We start from the raw sequence: 21,204 nt of genomic DNA, 5'->3' as shown, positions 1-21,204 counted from the left end.
CTCATACTAGTCCAGTCGGCCAAAGAGCAAATTTGAGTCTAAGAGCCTAAGACCAAAGTCAAGAACCTGCTGAATTTTTAATTTTTTACTTTTTCAGCCAACAATTTTGATAATTAAATGGGTGATTTAGGGCTAATAGTTCATTGATTATTTAAAACTTTCTTCTGGTGAAGTTATGTCTTTGTAACTGGTTTCGAATCTCCACTATAAAGAAATGATTTAGGTCGTTAAAGTTATTATCAAAATGTTAATTTCCAGGAAAAAAAAATGCACTATGGTCAAAGGTACGAAACTTTATAGACACATAAAGAGTTGAAGTAGGCCGAGAGACGACTGGAAGTTCTTCACTTCACTTCCTTTTTTTGTTTCTTATTTGGAGTTTAACTTTGAATGTATGAATGTGCTGGAGAACCCTTTTTTTGGTCAACAAATACTTTTCATCAAAAGGTGCCTGATTAGAAGAAGAGCCTAGAGGAGAGAGTCTAGTACATCAGCAGGCCTTTGCAAGAGAATCTGTTGGCCCATTATAAACCGACTGATGAAAGAAAAATTGTATGAAACAAAGGAAGAAGAGATAAGCAAATCAGTATCTGAAAGAACCCCAAAGAGCTCTGTCCTTCTTTGATTTGATGAGATAGCTCGGACAAGCACTTGAGAATCTGAGCAAAGTCAGATGTGTGTGATGTTGAGAGAAGCTGTGCTGGAGAATATATGTAGTGTAGAATTTAACTCGTTTAGTCTGTGGTGTTCGTGTACCCATTTACATATATGTTAGGGCAAAAGAGATAGAGACCAAATAAGGTAAAGAAACTATTCACTTTAAGGTTGTCATCAGAGTTTCCGTTTAGATTCTTTATTGATTAAACTCAAACTCAAACTCAAATAAGCAGATTCAAGGGCAACGTTTAGAATATGAATGCCATTCCAATATTCTAAAAATAAAGAAATAAGAATGTCATTCCAAAAGTCTAAAAATAAAAAAATATGATATCAGTATTTGATACGTGGCGAGAACCTGAAAAGAAACTAGAAGAACCACACTCTAAATGAAAAACAGTACTAGAGATATATATGTTACGCAGATATGAACATTTTTGCTATTGTGTCGTCTCTTTCGGCTTTGTCCATATCTAACCTTATTGAAAGGAACATGCCTCTCGTAACTCTCTCGTTATGGATAGCCATTAGATCTTTAGACAAATTATTTCTGACGTGACCATCGTTGTCTTCCGATCCTTCTTGTAACCACAATAGTACAACTTGTCTTCGGCAAACAGGCGTGTCCTGACAAGGTGGCATAGCTTGTACTTAGCTCCACCTGTCGGATCTGCGGAAGAATGGTGGCAGCCCCCATGCGGAAGAGACAATTTAGGAGCAACATAGCTCTCTCTTTCCCTGATAGTCATTAGTTAACTATCAATGCGTTGGAGTTAGGGTAGACTTGTAACAAGTCAGGGGCTACATCGACATAGATAAGGCAAGCGCATCCCGGAGAGGTTCAAGCTTTTGATGTTACTCGAGCTTGTACTTGTTGGAGGAGAGAGATGGCGTTGGTGAGAATAGTGAGCAGTTAACAATGAGGATATCGATTTTTTTAGGGTGCAGACCTGTTTTCTTGAAAAGATCGTCCATGGGGGTGAAGATAACCATTTTGGCCTCGCTTCTTGCGGATTCCCTGGTCGGAGGTGGAGACATGTTAAAGATCACCATACTTTAAAGCAAATAAAACCTGTCATTTTTTTTTTTTCGATGAAAGGCTTTTAATTAAAATGGTAGAAAAGTTACAGATATAAGGTCATAGGGACTTAAACCATGATTAACCTCAGTCTCTTAACTGGGGTTCTTAGCTTTGGCTAAGAAACGGTTCTTAACTTTTTTTAGATTTTAACTAAGAAAAGCTAAGAATCGTCTCTTAAATAAGAGATATAAGACAATGATTAACCTGTAGTTCTTAGAGTGGGGTTCTTAGCGGAAGTTAAGAAACTGTTTTTTAACTTTTAACTAAAAAAGTTAAGAACCGGTTCTTAAATACCTTATTTAAGAACCGGTTCTTAAAGTCCTTATTTAAGAACCGGTTCTTAAAGTCCTTATTTAAGAACCGGTTTTTAAAGTCCTTATTTAAGAACCGGTTCTTAACTTTTTTAGCTAAAAGTTAAGAAACAGTTTTTTAACTTCCGATAAGAACCTCATCCTAAGAACCCCAGGTTAATCATGCTCTAAGAGCATGATTAACCCCGGTCTCTTATATTCCACTACGAAGTCCACCCTAAGAACCTCCCATTAAACATGCTCTAAGAGCCGTTTCTTAGCCGAAAAGTGTAAAAAAAAATAAAAAAAATGTCAAACCATAAGTTAAGAACCCCGGCTAACGGATCGGGGTTAATCATGCTCTAAGAGTTCAAAATAAAACCATCATACATAAGAGTTTAATTCTTGAGAAACAAGAAAGCAATCCCGTAGTGTAAAGTCGACACTAGCACGATATTGTTGTGAAGTTAGTGATAAGGGGCTTCACCTCTACTCCGTCTTCCCTTGACTGGAACTGTGAACCATTCCATGTCTTTCAGTCTTTGAGAAGGCTTTAATGGCCTACCACCACGCGACCTTTGTGTCGATTCTTCTACAAATAAGTCTCGAGATTGTCCAGGGGCAGTAGTATATGAGGGGCACTTGTTATGTGTCTCATGTGTGATTTATATCTATACTAGAGTTTGACCCGAACCAATGTTTTTTTATTTCAAAAATATATAACTTTGATATTATTATAAAAATATATTGTCACATTTTAGTTTTATATATTGCGTAACTTTATAATCTTATTTATAGGTTTCTTAATCGACATTATTAACATTTAGTAATAATATTTAATACATTATACCTTGTTATTAATTTTTATTGCATAAAATGCATTTTAAAATTTTATTTAGTTATATAATAAAAATGCTATTTGTTTAGTTATAAAATATTACATAGTTTATAAATTAAACCTATTTTAATGATGATTGATAATTTGTTTAAATGAAAGCATTTTAAAATAACTGGTTAATCTACCAATTTAATATAATTTTGTCATATTTAATTCATACATCACCTTTATTTTAATATAATATAGATTATAATGACGAAATTTATAAAAATAGCATATAATTTTTATTTTCTTTTGATTTGTGATTAAATTTAATTAACATTAATTAGAGTAATATTATATTACTAATTTTGAAATTAATCAATGAAATTTTATAAATAAATATTTAAAAAGTTTGGTAGGGTTTTGTTAGATTTTTTCCTCAACAGATTTTGTTATAACTAAAAAGAAAATTTAAATTTATAGTTAAAATTAACATATTATTAATATATTTATTGATTATTGAGATTTCATGTAAATAATCAAGTACGAGGAACTTAAGACAGTATCACGTTAAGTTTGCAACAGATTGTTCTCAATTGGTGAAGATGGTTTCGGAACCAGAAGAATTATCTGCTTCTGCAAGTTATTTGGAAGATATCAAGATACTAAAAATAAGTTTCAATCATTCAGAGCTCATTCATTTACCCTGGACGCATAATACAAGGGCGGAGAGTCTTACATGGAGTGTTAGGCAGAAATCGTTGTTTGTCGTTCATATGGATGTAGAGTTACCGTTATGGTTTGCAGAATCTTAGAAGAGTTTGGTTATGTTGATGTAAAAAAATATCAAGTATGACGCACTAAGTACGCACTAAGTTATTGGTGATGATTGGTTTAACTGTGGCTCTAAAAATTTAGCTGTAAAGGTTTAGCTGTATTTAAATTGGTTGTAGTTGTAAAGTTGTTACTGTAGATTTTTTTGCAAAGACTTTTGCTGTAACTAAATTTATTGTAGTTGTGGTTGTAGATATTTTAAAATAAAATATGTGAAATATGTAATGTATATATAAAATAATTATTATTTTATCAATGAAATAATTTATATTAATATTTTTTATAAATTCTCAAAGTTTATTGGTATTTAAAATGTGATATGTAAATAATATATATTTTATTTAAAATATTTCAATAATTTTTACAACACCCAAAATTGAATTAAATATTTATAGATGTTTTTAATTATGATTATCTCATTTATTTGATATTATAGATAGTTTTTTTTATTTCACAGATTCTACAGCCTATAAAAGAAAGCTTTAGGTTTTTTACCTAAAATACATTAAAAAAAAATTGCTTTAGTTTTTTTGCTGTGGCTTTAAAAATAAAGTTAAAGCATGATTGGTAAAAATTTATAGAAATTTGATTTAGGTTTTAACTATTAAAAATAAAGGTACAACATGATTGGTAAAGTTTAGTGATTTAAAAGTAGATAAAGTTAAAGTAGATGAAACCCAACCAATCTCCCCCATTAATTAAGTGGACTTATTATGACTTGTCAACAGTAGATAAAAAATAAGACTCTAAATTAATATACAGAGCATCTCCAAAAAGACATTCTATTTTAAAGTTTCTAAAACTCTATATTTGAAATTTAAAAGTATTGTTCTCCAAAAGCAAACTTTAAAAATTAACTTCAAAACTATTTGTATTTTATATTATGATTTTATATTTGTCATAATTCATTTAAATTCATAAAAATTTTACTAGCATCTAGTGCATTCTGAAGTAAAATGACTCTCTTTATTTTTAATTTATAGATTACAAGCTAAAAATTATTGAATACGGGTGATATTAATACTTGTAAATACATTAGATATGAAAAATAAAGTAAAAGAGAAAAAAAATATTGCTAAAAGACTTAAATTCTATCGATGATATTAATTGTGAAGTGTAATTGTAGAGGTCAAAATGCAAACAAAAATATAAAATTTCAAATTTGAAGTTTTGAGTAGTAAAACTTCAAATATAGAATTTCACTTCTCAATACTTCAAATTTGAAGTTTCGAAGTTTCTGAGTAAAAAATTTCATATTCCAAGTTATAAAATATCTTCTTGATGCAGGGTGTCGGACCAACCAGCGGCCAACAATATTTTCTTTTAACAATAAGCAACTAATAATTAAATTATACACAACACATTTCGGAATTTGGACCACACTTATTAAAGAAAAAAGTCTATCACATTCTCAACTATATGATATATTGGCAGCTTGTCCCCATGTAGTGACCTATTAAATCTCCCAAAAATGGCATGCCTCTGTTTTAGTGTTCTGTTCCTTGTCTTTCTAGTCTCCACCCTTTCTTAAAAATAAGTACTTTCAAAATGTAATACTAAGTTAAGAACTTTGTGAAACTCTGTTGCTTGGTTATTTTAGCTTTATTTAAGTTATGTCTTATGACCGTTGACCATTGTGTATATTCAGAAAGTACTGTATTATGTTGTGTATAATTTTTTTTTTGGGTCTAAAAGTTCAGATGTTGTGTATAAATTATTTGTTTCTGTGTATAGATAAAGAACTTAGACAACCAATTTTCTCTTAATAGCTGAGCAAAACTGTAAAGCAAGAATAAAGATTTTATTTCTGTAATCGATAAATTAATAGATTGTGTATATCATATAGTTGAGAGTATGATAGACATTATGAATAACTCCCAAAAGTGATTAATTTGTTTCCTTTTAGAATATGGTGAAGGAAAGATATGAGCATAAATAATCACCCTTTGTCAAAGAAAAATGATGATACTAAAATATAAAAAAACATGGCGCGTGCAAATGCAATGCAACGTTAAAACTGAGAAGTACGAGATGCATGTAATTATTTGTTATAAAAGAGACGTTGTGCAAGGTTATTATTAGTCATTACGATATGTCTATATTTATATAAGTATTAGACCGTCGTAAGAGAGAAGAAAATCTTATTTCTAATAGGAATAGAAAATAGTATTTATCCTAAATACATATAGAAAAGGATAAACATCAAATATAGATAAATGTAAATTCTCATTCGCCTAAGTCATTAGCGAATGGGCCGGACGGTTTGGACCTGATATGGGTCGATCACCACTTGGTTTATAACACTCTCCCTTGATCGAAACATCCGGTTCAGAGCTTGTAACATGCTTAATGTTACCTCATTAAAACCTTTCCACGAAAACCCTGTGGGACAAAACCATGGATAAGGAAAAAGAGTACAACACATGAATTCCCCCTGACTTGTACCCCCGTGTATGTTCTTCAAGTTGGCGCATGGACAATTTGATAGTTTAGCTTCATGGGTGCCAAGTCTTGAACTGGTCCTTTAATTGGCACGTCCCAAACTGATAGATAAATTTCATGGACGTGTGGTTGGTGTAGACATGGTGAAGAAGTCGGCTGACATATCATATGACTGAACTTGTAGCCCTTTGAGTTTCTTGAACGTTGATGTAGGAATAGCTCTTGCTGAATTGTAAGTTGCGTTATCTTGTAACTCTCATATCTTCTGGAACTTCATTAAGACATGGTTAAGACGTGCATCTTTGCAGCTGACCACTCTATGTCCTGGTCGGACGGATGGCACTCGACCAGTACTCGGATGGACCTCTAATCTGCGATCAAACTTTACTCGCAAATCCTCTCATGTCCCACGGATCCTCTAGTCACATGGCCATACCGTGGACACTTTAATATATATTGAGTCATCGACCTAAACACATACGAATCACTTGGTTTCTCACGGACATGCCTTCGTCCATTCGGACATACATCCCCCGTATGTGCTAATGGCTTATCCATTATAGCCGATCTTTCTTCATTGGTCGATCCATGTTGAGTTATAGACCTTGTCTATACTCGTCCATACCCCATGAGTGTCTAAGGTCATATCATTAATAATCATTGCTGCAATGAGTTTTATAATCTCATCAAACTATGGATCTGCAGTCAAATACACTTAAAGACCTTTATACATGGTTATCGATCTTTCTTGCCTTCAGCAATGCCATATCCATTTGACCTCGACCAGACATAATTCTGGTCACTCTCTTGGACCATTATGGTTTCCTTTTATCCACTGATATAAACATAATGGCTTGTGCTTACATTGCAGTCCCATACTATAATCTTATTACTTGAAAAACATCGCAGTCCACACTTTCTTTGATGGCATCTCATGACCTACTTGCAGTGCTGATTTATTATAAACACAAGGGATTTCTTTTATAAGAATATATGGACTGATTTGGATTGTTCTTTATCAAACTCCTTCACTAAGTTTTACTTAGTCTTATCATATTCAATGCAGCTGCTTTTGCTTCAGTCCATGAACAGCTTAGGAACAATGCTGTTCTTTGAGAACTTCTTTTCTCATCTTTCTAGTACCTTTATTTTTTTTATCCAGTGATCAATATACTGCTTACTACATCATTATTTCTTTTGTTTCCAGACTTCATCAATTTCGAGTTTGTGTAGTAGCATCTACCACATAGGAGCATATTTCCTTATAATCTGTTCTTTTGGTCTCTATGAGTATCCTTGTTTAACAAACCATTCTTTGAATGCTGTAAGTAGTAATGTGAACGACCTCTTGACTACTTGGTCACGTTCCACATCTCACGATTTTATTTCCCTCACAAGACCCATTTATCCACTGGTATATATCATCAGATTGTGTTTCTATATATTTGGTCAATACGCCCATCTCTTCTTTAAACTTTTTAAACCTCACGTTTTCTTTTAATCTGATCTTTATTCTTTATGAGTACTCTTACGTGGGTTCATGATCCTCGCTTTATATCTTTAAACTCAAGTGCTACTTTCTTTTATGAGCTCTCTTATATGTAAATACATAATTGGTGTTAACACTCTTATGTAGTTCCATAGTATTCCAGACATGATCTAATAGATTTGAGATCTTATTATCCAGGACCTTTACTACCTTGAAGTTTGGCGTCCCAAACTACATGGTTTGGTACCTTAGATGTTTAGCTGGCCAGCCTTATCTCTCTATCTGGACTGGTTTCCTTTGAACTCGGATTTGTATCATTCTATGCACCTTTCATTTCTTTCCGAGGTTTCTTATCTTTTGGAACTTATTGGTCTATCTTGTATAGGAAATGTAGCAACTTGATTGTGTCTCTTAGGACATCAAATTTGTGGTGCTAAGCTGGTATGACTTATTCATTCTTTTCTTTTCGGGTCAATGTATCTGGCATCTAGTTCTGCTAGCTTTTGTATCATTTGATCACATTCTTTGGACGTCTTAAATCATATTTTCTAGTCCGAGGATCTTGCCAAGACAATGATGGTAAATACCATTCTATTTCTCTTATTCTCTTTTACCAGCTTATTTCTTTCTCCTCCTGATGTTGGATAGTCGGATTCATCAGTCATGCGATCCGTGTACCTGGCCATAATTTGATCACCCATATTTGGCACAAGGTCTCTTAAAAAACGTGGGAGAAAGACATGTTCCTATCCAACATATATTCCCAATCTTTTTCTCATCCTCTTCTGAGGTTCCATCCTAGACGGCACATATGTATGTGGTGGTTTATTCAAAATCTCTTAGGATGGTATATGTCTGGTTTATGACCCGTATTCATTCTGAGATGGGATTATCTATGCTCACTTATATGGCCTGATGCATATTAACCTTACACATGTAAATCCTTGTGTCCCCAAGCATTAGGTAGTGGCCTTTGTAGTATAAAGAATTCGGCTAAGTCTTACTATGGTCATAGACCAATGTCACCCGAATTTGTAATATGTTCATGGATCACAGTTTGTCCTCACTCCCCCCTCATGGACATACTATAATCACGTGGTACTTGGGACAATAAAGCCTAATTAGTTTCCCTTGTGTACATGTTACACAACGTGAGAATTTATGGGATAACTCTTTGTGCCTTTTGCAATATGTGCATCAATTTTTAAAGACCTGGATGACTAATTCAGTCATGCCATAAAGTGTATAAAATTTCGTGGGTATACAGGCTACCATGGCTTTTGCCTTTATCATACTGATCCTTGGCATAGTCTAGATCAGTAGAGTATGTAGGTATAGTCTTGACCACTTTCTTATAAGGCCTTAGGCGATTTTATTATAATCTGAAAGGAACTTTTGTTTCCTTTGCCTATTGGTTCAATGTGGAAACCATTCATGCTCAAGTCTTTATAACTCAATGGGTCTTTTATTGGGTGAATAAATTCGTGCCCCTTTAGGCAATGCCGTGATCTATAATAGACTGACTATCTTTTTATTAAGTTTTCATTGTCATTTATCAATCAAGAAATCATCAAGCAAATCAAACATGATAACTAAAAACAACTCTTATTATTGCTATAAAATTGTAAATGACAAGCAAATCAAAGCAAAACATAAAACATAAAATCAGAATGTCGAAATCTTGTTTCTTTAGTCAATGTATAAGCCGGCCTCACAATCCATATATTTCCACACGGCTTCCTTGGATTCCTCCTTATCATTTTTAGCCTCATTGGCTTCAGGAGGTCTCATCTCACTGTTTCGTTGCTCAATGTATCTTTTCTGAAGTTTTTCAAATCTGCTAATGGTATCTATAACTTTCTGCTCTCTTTGCTCAGTCGCCAATAGACATGACAATAGGTCATTATAGGTGGTGAAACCCTTAGCCTTATGTGATAACAACAGATCCTTTGGATGGAATGTGGAATAGGTTTTATATAGTAAATCCTCATTTGTTACCACTTCACCACATAGTTCAAGACTATAGGCGATTTTCATCAGAACAGGATTATATTCGTCCACGGATTCAAAATCCTGGAACCTGAGAATCTTCCATTCATTCATGGCTTTTCGCCATAATGCCATTGAGTATCTGGAATTTAGTTTTGTCCAAAGGTCACAAGGATCCTCAATATTTAAGTATTGATCTCTCAGATCCTCAGTGAGATGATAGCGCATAATTGTTATGACTCTATGCTTTTCACTTTCAATTGCATTATTGCCATCAATGATACATTACCCGAGTTCTCTAGACTTCAGGGCAACTGAAGTGTTCATTACCCATTCTAGATAATTATCTACAGAGAGATTTAGGGTAGCATAATCCGAAGGCTCAAATTTCGACATCTGAAACATATTATTAATCAGTTCAAGATGCAACCGAGTCAATAAAATCAATGCATACGGTTTCACAAGTCTCTCGACCAAACAATTAACTACTCGACCATGGTGCGAGAAAAACAAGTATGCGAGGTCTATATGATGCTTTAGGCCACACGGCCTTATAAAATTGTGATGCAACAACCCTAGAGGTCGGATTTTATATCTGAATGCAATCAAAGCATCAATCATAACAACAATCATATTCAGACCGATTTTTAATCAATGTGAGACCAGGTCAATAATTCTTACGTTTTACTTTTCTTAAAACATTTAGTATGATCAAGCAATCAGAATAATAATGCAAGTATCATCAGATCATATTAGGGTTTCAAGGCCCATTTTTTCGGTTTGATTTTATCAATATCAAGCTTTACAAAAGAATTAAATCAGATCAATCAGTCAATTTTAGCAATTCTCTAGCAATTCTAACAGTAAAAGGAAATTTTCCAGCAAGTACAAAAGGAAATTTTAGGAAAAATGAAATTTTCTATTTTTAGCAAAAAGGAAATTCACAATTCTGGACAGATTATGGTTTTAATCAAAACTAGCAATTTTCCTAATCAGTTCATTCGATATTCAAACAATTAATCACAATATGGAAACTTGTTTATCAATCGATTTATGCAAAAAGGAAAATTAGGGTTTTCAGCAATTTAACAATTTTAAGATCAAATTCGATTCTAAACAGTTCTATTTACTCAAACAATCATCAAAGATAATTCAAGGTTTTAATCTAGTAACCTAAACCTCAGATACATCAAAATCAATCAATCAAAACAGTCGGATCAATTTAGGTTTTTGATATTTCAGATTTTCAAAACATCATAAAGGAAACGGATCATATAATTTAGATTTAGGGTTTCAATGCCTTTACTGATCAATCAATGTTCTAGCAACCCTAACAGCCATTGATCTATCAACTTAACAGGAAAACAATCTAACCAAAACTTAGTTCCATATGTTAGGGTTTCTATTATCCTAGATTAGGGTTCTTCAAATTTTAATGGTTCAGATCTTTATCAATCAACCAAATTCAGTGTAGGTTCTTTTAAGTTTCGAGTTTTACCTTTAGAAACTTATGGAGTGTAGATTTGGACCACCAAACAGAGAAGGAGGCCGCGAGCTGATCGTTCTTCGAGCCGGGTCGCGGACGGGCTGCTTGCTTGGTCGGATCACGAACAGAGAAGAAGGAGAACGTCTGGTTTACTTGATCACGTCTAGAAAGAGCTAATGTAGCAGAGCGTGACGGCGCGTCAGTGATCGAATCGACAAGCGGTTTGCAGCATCTGATTCGTCTCGGCGAGAGCTTCAATTTGATATATTACTCGTCGTCTGGGTCCTCACGGTTTGGGAGAACGATCTCTTTGAAGTTCTGCTGGAATTAGAGTTTTGTGATATTCGGCTGAGTTTAAGGAATTTCGTGGGGGCTTATGGTTAGAGGCTATCGTGTTGATAACGTGTTATAAAAGAGATGATGTGTAAGCTTATTATTACTCATGACCAGAGGTCTGTATTTATACAAGTATTAGACCGTCTTATTTAGACCGTTATAAGAGAAAAGAAAATCATATTCCTAATAGAAATATGAAATATTAATTATCCTAAATACATATAGAAAAGGATAAACATCAAGTATAGATAAATGTAAACTTTTATTCGCTTAAATTATTAGCGAATGAGCCGAATGGATAGCTGATTGGCCGGACTGTTTGTGCCTGCGTAGATCACCATGAGCTTCGCATCACAGGAGCCATAGCAACACCAGTCAAATAAAATAATTCTATATCAGATCAGAATCAACGTGAACGATCAATCATTCGTGTATGTGTGTGTGCTTATATACAAAAAGAACTCAAATCGTTTAATAATTCTTTTTATGAGGACAGTAATAATCGCTCTGCATCTTTGTGATCTGCGAAGAAGAAGAAGAGAGATCAATCAATCAAAATGACTAGCAAAGCGGAGCTGTTCGGAGACCAAACCAGAGAACCCTTTCTCCCTCGTAAACCCTGCTCAGATTTCGGCAGCGGCTTCAACGACTCCAGCCTCTTCCTCGATGATCGCCGATCAAAGTTTCGCTGTTTCCGCTTCTTCTCCGACGGGATCATCGCCTCGTGGATGGCTGTACACGACGTCGCGGCTAAATTGTACGAGATGGGTCGTTCAGATCGCCGGAAAGTTTACTTCGCCGTCAAGATGGGGATGGCTCTTGCGCTATGTTCCTTTGTTATTTACCTCAAAGAGCCGCTCGCTGACGCTAGCAAGTACGCTGTTTGGGCTATTCTTACCGTCGTCGTCGTCTTCGAATATAGCATAGGTACTGATTGATTGGCTTTGATGTTCGATTGAATCTTCGTAAAGTTTGGATTTTTATTATGCTTTGAGCATTCAAAATCTCATTTTGATCTGTTCTGGTTAATGGGTTTTGGATGATTAGAGTTCTATTCACATCAGGTCTGCTGCTTTGCTTGACCTCTGATCTGATCTTGTCTTCTGGCTTATACTCTGTTTTTTTTTGTAGGAGCAACGTTGGTGAAAGGGTTCAATAGAGCTATAGGTACAATCTCTGCTGGAGGACTAGCTCTTGGGATAGCTAGACTCTCTGTCTTAGCCGGAGACTTCGAGGAAGAAGTCATTATCATCAGTATCTTCCTTGCAGGTTTGTACCGTTTCTCTCAATCCATGTTATAGTTTGACTTATTTTTTTTTTATGTATTAGTAACGCTTTTCTGTCAGGTTTCTGTGCGAGTTATCTGAAACTCTACCCGGCCGTGAAGTCGTACGAGTATGCATTCAGAGTGTTTCTGTTGACGTTCTGCATCGTTCTTGTGTCTGGAAACAACACCAGAGAGTTTTTCAGCACTGCTTATTACAGGTTTTTGCTGATCCTTGTTGGTGCAAGTATCTGTTTGGGTGTGAACATATTCATACTCCCGATTTGGGCTGGAGAAGACCTCCATAAACTAGTGGTTAAGAATTTCAAGAGTGTGGCCAATTCTCTCGAAGGTAGGTAGTTACATTTAATGGCTGTGTCTCTTGTTTTTTGGCTGATTTTGTTTGTAACTTTCAGGATGTGTTAATGGCTACTTGCAATGTGTTGAATACGAGAGGATTCCCTCGAAGATTCTCACGTACCAAGCTTCGGATGACCCTTTATACAGTGGATACAGGTCCGTAGTCCAATCTACCAGCCAAGAAGATTCTCTGGTGTGTGTTTTCCGTAGAGTTACTTTGTTAGATAACTTTTAAAAGAACTTTGATTATTAAAAAGGTACTTTTTTATTTTATGTTTTGCAGCTTGATTTTGCAGTATGGGAGCCTCCACATGGACCTTACAGGACTTTCCATCATCCGTGGGCAAACTATGTCAAACTTAGTGGTGCCGTAAGGCATTGCGCCTTCATGGTCATGGCTATGCATGGCTGCATTCTTTCAGAAATTCAGGTAACTTTTTGAAAGACATGACTATGCTCAAGACCCACTTTTCTATTTTGATATTAATGGGTGTGTGATTTTTGCAGGCAGCACCAGAGAAAAGACAAGCTTTTCGTCAGGAGCTTCAAAGAGTTGGAAACGAAGGAGCCAAAGTCTTGAGGCTGTTTGGAGAAAAAGTGGAGAAGATGGAGAAGCTAAGCGCAGGAAACATTCTGAAAGAAGTTCAACGAGCAGCAGAGGAACTGCAGATGAAGATAGACAGCAACTCTTTCCTTCTCGTCAACTCGGAAAGCTGGGCTGCTATGAAAGAGAAAGCTGATGCTGAACAAGCGCAGCAAAACTATCACGAAGCCAAAGACGACGAGACCAAAGTGATCCAATCCCTCAGCCAGATTTGGGACACTAACCACAACCATCATCACCATCAGAGTCCACAGCCTGGTAATGATTCTCAGCTTTGCATGTCAACGGAGAGTATGATGTTTAGGAACCGAGAACACTGGCCCAGCGTCTCATTCATAGGCGGGTCTATGATCAATGAGATAGAATCCAAAGTGTATGAGAGCGCGAGTTCCTTGTCGCTAGCCACATTTGCGTCTCTTCTTATCGAGTTTGTTGCAAGGCTACAAAATGTGGTTAACGCATTTGAGGAGCTTAGCACTAAAGCCGATTTCAAAGAGCCAGTTATTGAGACAGAGAAGAACAACATAGTTAAAGCTGGATATTGGACAAGAATAAGGAGCTGCTTCAGCTCCAGCGATTAGCTGAAGCACTTTGTAGTTTAACGGTGAGGTGCATAGTTTTGATTTGTATAGACAATTAATGTATTTATTTTGTTGTTGTCTTGAAATAAGTTGCTAATTCCATTTTTGGAAAGTTATAAAAGTCAACTTGAAATTTTGTTGTCCATGCTTGTTTGGTGAAATACAAATTTCATTTTTAGTTGTATTATTTAGCGTATGTTCAATCTTTTTTTTTTGGTAAACGGCAGGAGACATGAGTCTCCTACACTTTATTTCAAAATAAATCAACAACTACAGGCAAACCCTACACTTTATTTCAAAATAAATCAACAACTACAGGCAAACCCGCCGAGTTCTAGACATCCCATTACAATCCTCCAACAAAACAGGAGCAACATGCTCTGGAGCCGACTCAAAATAGTGTAAACCAAACGGTAAAGAAAACGCATAGTTAGCTAATCCATCTGCTAGACGATTAGCCTCCCTATACACGTGAGAAAATTTGACTAACCAGTCTTTTGAAACAAAGCCATAGCACAAACGTACTAGGAAGGACAAGGGATGTGCATCATGAATCCCTGTCTGAAAAAAGCCCACCACACTTTCAGAATCTACTTCAACCTCCAGCTGCCGAATGTCACGATCCCATGCTATGCACAGGCCATAGTACACACCCCACAATTCTGCTAACGGAGCAGAGCAAATGCCAATGTTAACCGCAAAGCCCCCTTCCCACGTCCCGTACTCGCCCCGCACAACCCCTCCCGCAGTAGCCAGACCAGGATTACCTCGAGCTGCTCCATCCATATTTAATTTATACCAGCCACTCTCAGGACACTTCCATGCTATCTGCTTCTCTACCCGATCCCCAGCAACTGATCTCTTACTTAGGATCTTGTTCGTGTCCATCACTTCTCGGGCTTTATCTCTAACATACTTCACTTTATCTCGACATTTCCCTATATCACCGAAAACATACCCACATCTCCATTTCCAACACCACCACACCGTAACTGCAAAGATTGATGGCCACTGGCTCCCATTTCCTGACCTATCACTCGCAAGATTGTCATAGAGCCACTCTAGAAGAGGTAGACTGAAGAAGCGATGCTGTCTACTCGGCATAACACTTTTCGTCCATAATCCTGCTGCTGCCGGGCAATCTCGAAGCACATGGAGGATAGTTTCATCTCCATTTTTACACAGACTGCACACTCCATTATCGCTCAAGTGTCTACGCTTCCTCTCCATATTTGTCATGATAACCTGATGAGACACCAACCATAGGAAGACACGGACTCGTTCAAGAGCCACTAGGCGCCACACGCGATTATACAGAGCTTCCATATTCGGTCTTGGTACTCTATCTCTAGTCAAAAATGCATATGCAGACTTAACCGAGAACAGTCCATCCTTACTCTCCCCCCACGACATTCTATCACGGGCCCCAGTAACATCATCAATAACCATTGCAGCCAATCTTAACCGGTCCTGTATTGATGTATATGGTTCGATAACTTGAGTTAACCAGCCAGTTCCATTCTGCCATAAATCCCGAGCCCTTGCCTCTAGTATCAGCTCCGGTATGTGCACCATACTCAAGTTCTGTAGAGGTTCGTCTAACAACCATTTGTCTTTCCAAAACCGGACCCTGCGACCATTCCCTAAGATCCAACGCGTCCCCGGAACAATCACATCTCTGATACCCACCGCTATGCTTCTCCAAGTCGGTGACCAAGTCCCCTGAACTATCAGCCATGTTGGATCATATAACTCACCTACTCTAAATTTTTTCCTCAGGATCTTGACCCACAAAGCATCCTCCATATTCAACAATCTCCATCCAAGTTTTGCTAATAAAGCAATATTCATCTCCTTTGCCAACCTAATGCCAAGTCCCCCTTCTCTTTTAGGCTTACAAATTACGTCCCAAGACACCAAGTGTTGCTTTCTGTTCCCTTCACTACTTCCCCATATAAAGCCTCTAGCGATCTTATCCAGTTGGTTTAAAGTTGATATCGGCAGTGATATAGTGCTCATCGTATGAACCGGAATAGATGTGAGAACAGATTTGGTGAGCGTTATCCTTCCTGCCAAACTCAAAAATCTACTCTTCCATCCAGCGAGCTTAGATGAAACCTTCTCAATCACTTCCCCAAACGTCTCCTTATTAATTCTTTTCTGGAGAACTGGCATACCAAGGTACTTACCCAATTCCTTCGTTCCTTTGATACCACTCTCATTACTTATCGAATTAGCTAGATCCCGGTGAATATTCTCAGAGAAAAAGATTACAGATTTTTCCAGATTAACTTTCTGCCCCGAAGCCCCACAAAACCTCTCTAGGACCTTGCGTATTACTCGAATCTGCGCTATCGAAGCCTCTGCAAATAGGATCAGATCATCTGCGAAACAAACATGAGATAAAGATGGTCCACCCCTAGATAATCTGATCGGCTTCCACTCCGTATTAGCTACTGCGAACTCAATCTGATGGCACAGTCTCTCCATGCATAACACAAATAGGTATGGGGATAGGGGATCACCTTGTCGGAGTCCACGCTGAGGCGTAAATTATTCTGTCCTTTCTCCATTCCACAACAGGCTCATTCCAGGATTCGTAACACATTCCATGATCCATTTAATCCAAATCTGAGGTAGGTGTGCTACATTGAGTGTATCTTCCAAGAAATCCCACCTGATTCTGTCATAAGCCTTCTCAAGATCCAATTTAAGAAGCATCCAGCCTCTTCGCCCTTTCTTCCTCCTCATTGAGTGAACTGTTTCCTGGACGATAACAATATTATCCTGACTCAGACGACCAGGAATAAAGCTTACTTGCGCAGGTCCTATAAGTTTAGGCATCAGATGTTTCAGTCTCAGCACCATCATCTTTGTTATGATCTTGAAAAGAACATTGCATAAGCTTATAGGTCGGAATTGCATATTTTTTTCTGGCTTGAGGACCTTCGGTATAAGAACCAGCATGGCATCATTCATGCCTTCTGCGAGAACTCCCGTTTCAAAAAACTTCAGCCCAAATCTAGTCACAGACTCACCCACCACGTCCCAGGATTCTTGGTAAAAGATAGGTTGGTAGCCATCCGGCCCTGGGCCTTGTATTTACCCATCGATCTCACAGACCTCTCCACATCTACTCCCGAGAACTGTTTATTTAAACTCACCAACTCCTCCCGTGTAAAATCAGTGAAGCCTTGCTGAGGGAGCTTCTCTGTAACAAGGTTGAGATCCTCAGTCGAATACAGTCTCTTATAATATTTTGTAGCTAGCTTTTCCAGTTCCTCGGACTGATCCACCCAGCGGCCATCCTCATCCTTTAGCATCTCTATCTTATTTCTCTTCCGCCGTACTATTGTAGTTGTGTGATAATACTTTGTGTTCTTGTCGCCCAGGACTATCCATTTTTCACGCGATTTTTGATACCACAAAACCTCCTCTTGCTCGAGGACCACATCAAACTCTTTCTGCAGTACCGCCTCCTTCAAAAGTAAATCATCACATGGGTTTCTCTCCAACTGCTCCTGAATCTCTTTAATATCTCCTAAAAGCTTTTCTTTTCGTTGAATAACATCTCCAAATATCTCCTTATTCCATTTTTTAAGTTTGGATTTTAGAGATACCAATCCCTCCGGGGTACTCAGTTCACCATTCCAAGATGTCGAGAGTATCTCTTCAAAGCCTTCATGCTTGAGCCACGCGGCTTCAAACCTAAACGGTCGCCTCTTCGGGTTCCCCCTCTGCTCAGGTTCTAATTGCAGGTAGAGTGGTGTGTGGTCTGATGCCAGGAACGGGAGATGTGAAACCGCTGCCTCCTGCCACCTTACTCGTGCATGGGCGTTACATAAGACCCTATCCAAACGCTTCGCCACAAAGTTCTGCGTCTCCTTCCCTCTTTTCCATGTGAATTTATTCCCCTTAAATCTCATGTCCACCAATGCAAGCTCATTAATCCATTCCCCAAATGCCAGAGAATCTGGTGAAAGCCTACCATTACCTCCAGTTCTTTCATCCAATCTCAAGATAGTGTTAAAGTCTCCACCAACCAACACCGGTTCATCAATATTCTCCAATACTCTTTTAAGCTGCCCCCAAAGCCCACTGCGACGACTTACTGTAGGAGCAGCGTAAACAGCGAGGAGCTGAATGCTCTCCGTCCCAATCACCACCCTGGCGTGAACAAACTGATCCGACGATTCCAATACCGTAAGAGCTCCCGCCTGATCTCTCCACAATAGCCAAATTCCACCACTTTGACCAGTGGCATCAACCCGAAAAGAATGATCAAATCCCAAATTCTGACATATCTTTCTCGCTTTTTCTCCACCCGCATGAGTTTCGAATAGCGCCAGGACGTCGGTATTAAACTTCTTCAAAATGTACCAAATCGAGCGTCTGAAATTGGGTTTATTTGCCCCCCGGCAATTCCAGAATAAGCAATTCATCATCATCAATATGTCAAGGTATATACGAATTACCGGGGCCCCCTGTTATGCAAGAGACAAGATCCCTCCATCTCCTTGCAGGTTTGTCTGTGTATCAGCCATTTTTTGTTCCGCCACGCTGATCGTACTCTCCATGGGGTTATCCACCTCTTCATCACGCAGTAGCAGAGTTTTAGATCTAGTTTGACCATTCTCCACGCTATTTTTGAACACACCACCAGCTCTCCCTGTTGTAGTATTTTCCACTCTCAGTCTCTTTCCAGATTCTGATAGGCTAATTTCTCCCTTTGTCGGCCCAAACACCAGCCCTCGAACAGGCCTATTATTCACTTTCTTGGGCTTTCCTCTACTACCCTCAATCAATTTTCTGTTAGCGGCCCACTTCTCCTTATGCGCTCCTTGTGAACTAGTTGAAGTACTAGCTTTCCCGCTAAAGATCAAACCTTCTTTCACTTGCGAGAAACCTTTACCTTTCCTGTTCTGAATATTCATGTCCTGATTCTCCTTATTCTCTTCACCAGTAACCATATCCTCCTTTGTTCCATCCACATTCATAGTCATCTCAAGGCTGCTATACTTGTTCGATAGTGCAATATTCGCGGTCTCCTTGATAATAGAGGTCTCATGACGACTCTGCTTAGTTACCTCACCTGGTTCTCTTATCGCAATACCCACCTGCCTCGACACTTGCGTTCCTCTTCTCACTCCCTTTACTTGAGTAAACTCATCCTCCTGCGGAGAGATTTGTTTAGGTACCGATGTAGGGAGTACTGACGTCTCCGTCTGTAATGCCATATTAGCCACTCTCTCCGCAATAGTTTTTGGACACCCATGGACTAGATGTCCGTATATTCCACATTTAGAACAAATTTCAGATAGCCCTTCATACGCTACAAAGTATCTCTCACCATTAATTAGCACTGTCCCTTTCAATGGCTTTGCTAAGTTGACTTCGACACAAATTCTTGCAAACCTTGCTCTCTCAAAGTTCAGCGTGGTTATGTATACCCGAACTGGCTTCCCCAAACCCTTAGCAATCCCCATCAGGATTGACCGGTGATAGAAGTTCACTAGGATATTTGTTAGTCTAACCCAGACCGGCGTTGTAGCAATGTCATCTCTTAAAGGATCAAATTCTGGTGACCAAGCCCTCACCATGAGATAACTACCGAAGACTCTCCATGGGCCTCCTGTCAGCGCCGCCATATATTCATCCTCCTTTTTGAAACGGACCATGAAAAACTGCCGGGGCAAGTCCATGACGTACATTACTCCCTTCGGATTCCATAACTCCCGTAACTTCCTACTCAAGGCAGATATCGCAACACTCCTTCCCAGAACCCTAACGATCATGCACTGTTTCCACATCCCATTCATCGCTTCCAACACCTCTGTCTCAATCGTGATAGACGGTTCACCATCTTCTCCATTAGGGAACTCCATTCGAAGTCTCTCTGTAATAAAGTCATCATCGATCAGTTTCTCCGGAACCGGCATCCCTCCCTCGCTCGTCCCCGCTACCTTGGATGCATACGAGGGCACGCAGTCTGGTGGATCCCCTGGTGGTCTTGCTCTCTCTCCCACATCCATCATGGTCGCGTCTCGATCTCCTGACTCTGAAACCCTAGTTTCGCCAATCGCCGAAACCCTAACGCCGCTCATCCTCTGTATAATCCCACTAATAGCATGAGAAGTTCCCTCGTTCGGCTGTAAAGTATATGAGGTTACGAGGATCAGATCATCGTCCGATCCTAGATGATCTCACAGTGTATGTTCAATCATAGTTTGGATTTTCTTTTTTCTTTTTGCTTTTTGTCTCAAAAGAATTGATTAAAAAAGCTATTGAAATCCCTCATAAACAATGCGCTAAGGATTATCAACTACACTTCCAACATGATCCAAAGTTTTTTTCCCAACCACCATCCATTGGATGACTTAAAACAATTTTGATGCCAATTTTTTGAGTTTTGGTGGGAGCTTCTGGTGGACTAACAATTCAATACTTTTATTGTCTATGCAGCAATACAGTATCTTTTTCTCTTGGATTATTGAACTATTTTTAAACGATTTAAGCTTCAATTATACATTGTTTATGAGGTGTTAATGATAGCAAAGAAACAAAGTTGAAATTAGAGAAAATGGAAATGCAAAGATTTCTGAATTTTGCTCATGGTTTTGATGTTATATTTCTAGTTATTCTTCTAAACTAGTAGAACAAAATAAAATATGGTTATACTATATATAAAAGAAAGAAATTAAACCAAAACTTACCGAGAAGAAAACGCTTAACGGTAAAAAGAAATGCTCCTCCGTGACGTTATTTTCCTTGTAAACTACCATCGAATTGTGTCCCCGATCTGCGATATCTATCATAACGTCAAAGTAGACATCTGCGTAGTTTGATTTGTATAGACAATCAATATATTTGTTTTGTTTTCTTCTTGAAATAATTTCCTAATTCTTTTTTTTTAAGTTATACTATTCAGTTTGAAGTTTTGTTGTCTAATATCTGTTTGTTGAAATCTAACT

The 21,204-nt window shown here is 37.8% G+C and overlaps 1 protein-coding gene and 1 pseudogene across 1 annotated transcript; one reads left to right on the top strand and one right to left on the bottom strand.

Moving 5' to 3' along the window:
• The first annotated feature begins 11,719 nt into the window (after positions 1-11,719).
• On the top strand, positions 11,720-14,417 carry LOC106361928 (aluminum-activated malate transporter 4). The gene is made up of 6 exons (XM_013801739.3): positions 11,720-12,351; positions 12,556-12,693; positions 12,771-13,040; positions 13,105-13,241; positions 13,332-13,478; positions 13,556-14,417. Exons 1-6 carry the CDS (start codon positions 11,982-11,984, stop codon positions 14,231-14,233), a joined length of 1,740 nt encoding a protein of 579 aa, XP_013657193.1. The 5' UTR covers positions 11,720-11,981; the 3' UTR covers positions 14,234-14,417.
• Positions 14,418-14,545: 128 nt separating this feature from the next.
• Positions 14,546-20,337, bottom strand: LOC106359252 (annotated as a pseudogene).
• Between the last annotated feature and the right edge of the window lie 867 nt (positions 20,338-21,204).

Source organism: Brassica napus, chromosome C3, assembly GCF_020379485.1.
Source record: "Brassica napus cultivar Da-Ae chromosome C3, Da-Ae, whole genome shotgun sequence".
NCBI classification, from domain to species: Eukaryota; Viridiplantae; Streptophyta; class Magnoliopsida; order Brassicales; family Brassicaceae; genus Brassica; species Brassica napus.
Note: the sequence above shows the minus strand (reverse complement) of the source record. Positions and strands in the feature narration are given on the sequence as shown.

Coding starts and splice junctions, on each gene's coding strand:
- LOC106361928 (XM_013801739.3), top strand. CDS start 11,982: ATGACTAGCAAAGCGGAGCTGTTCGGAGACCAAACCAGAGAACCCTTT. Junction 12,352..12,555: donor CGTCTTCGAATATAGCATAG/GTACTGATTGAT, acceptor TTTTTTTTGTAG/GAGCAACGTTGGTGAAAGGG. Junction 13,041..13,104: donor TGTGGCCAATTCTCTCGAAG/GTAGGTAGTTAC, acceptor TGTAACTTTCAG/GATGTGTTAATGGCTACTTG.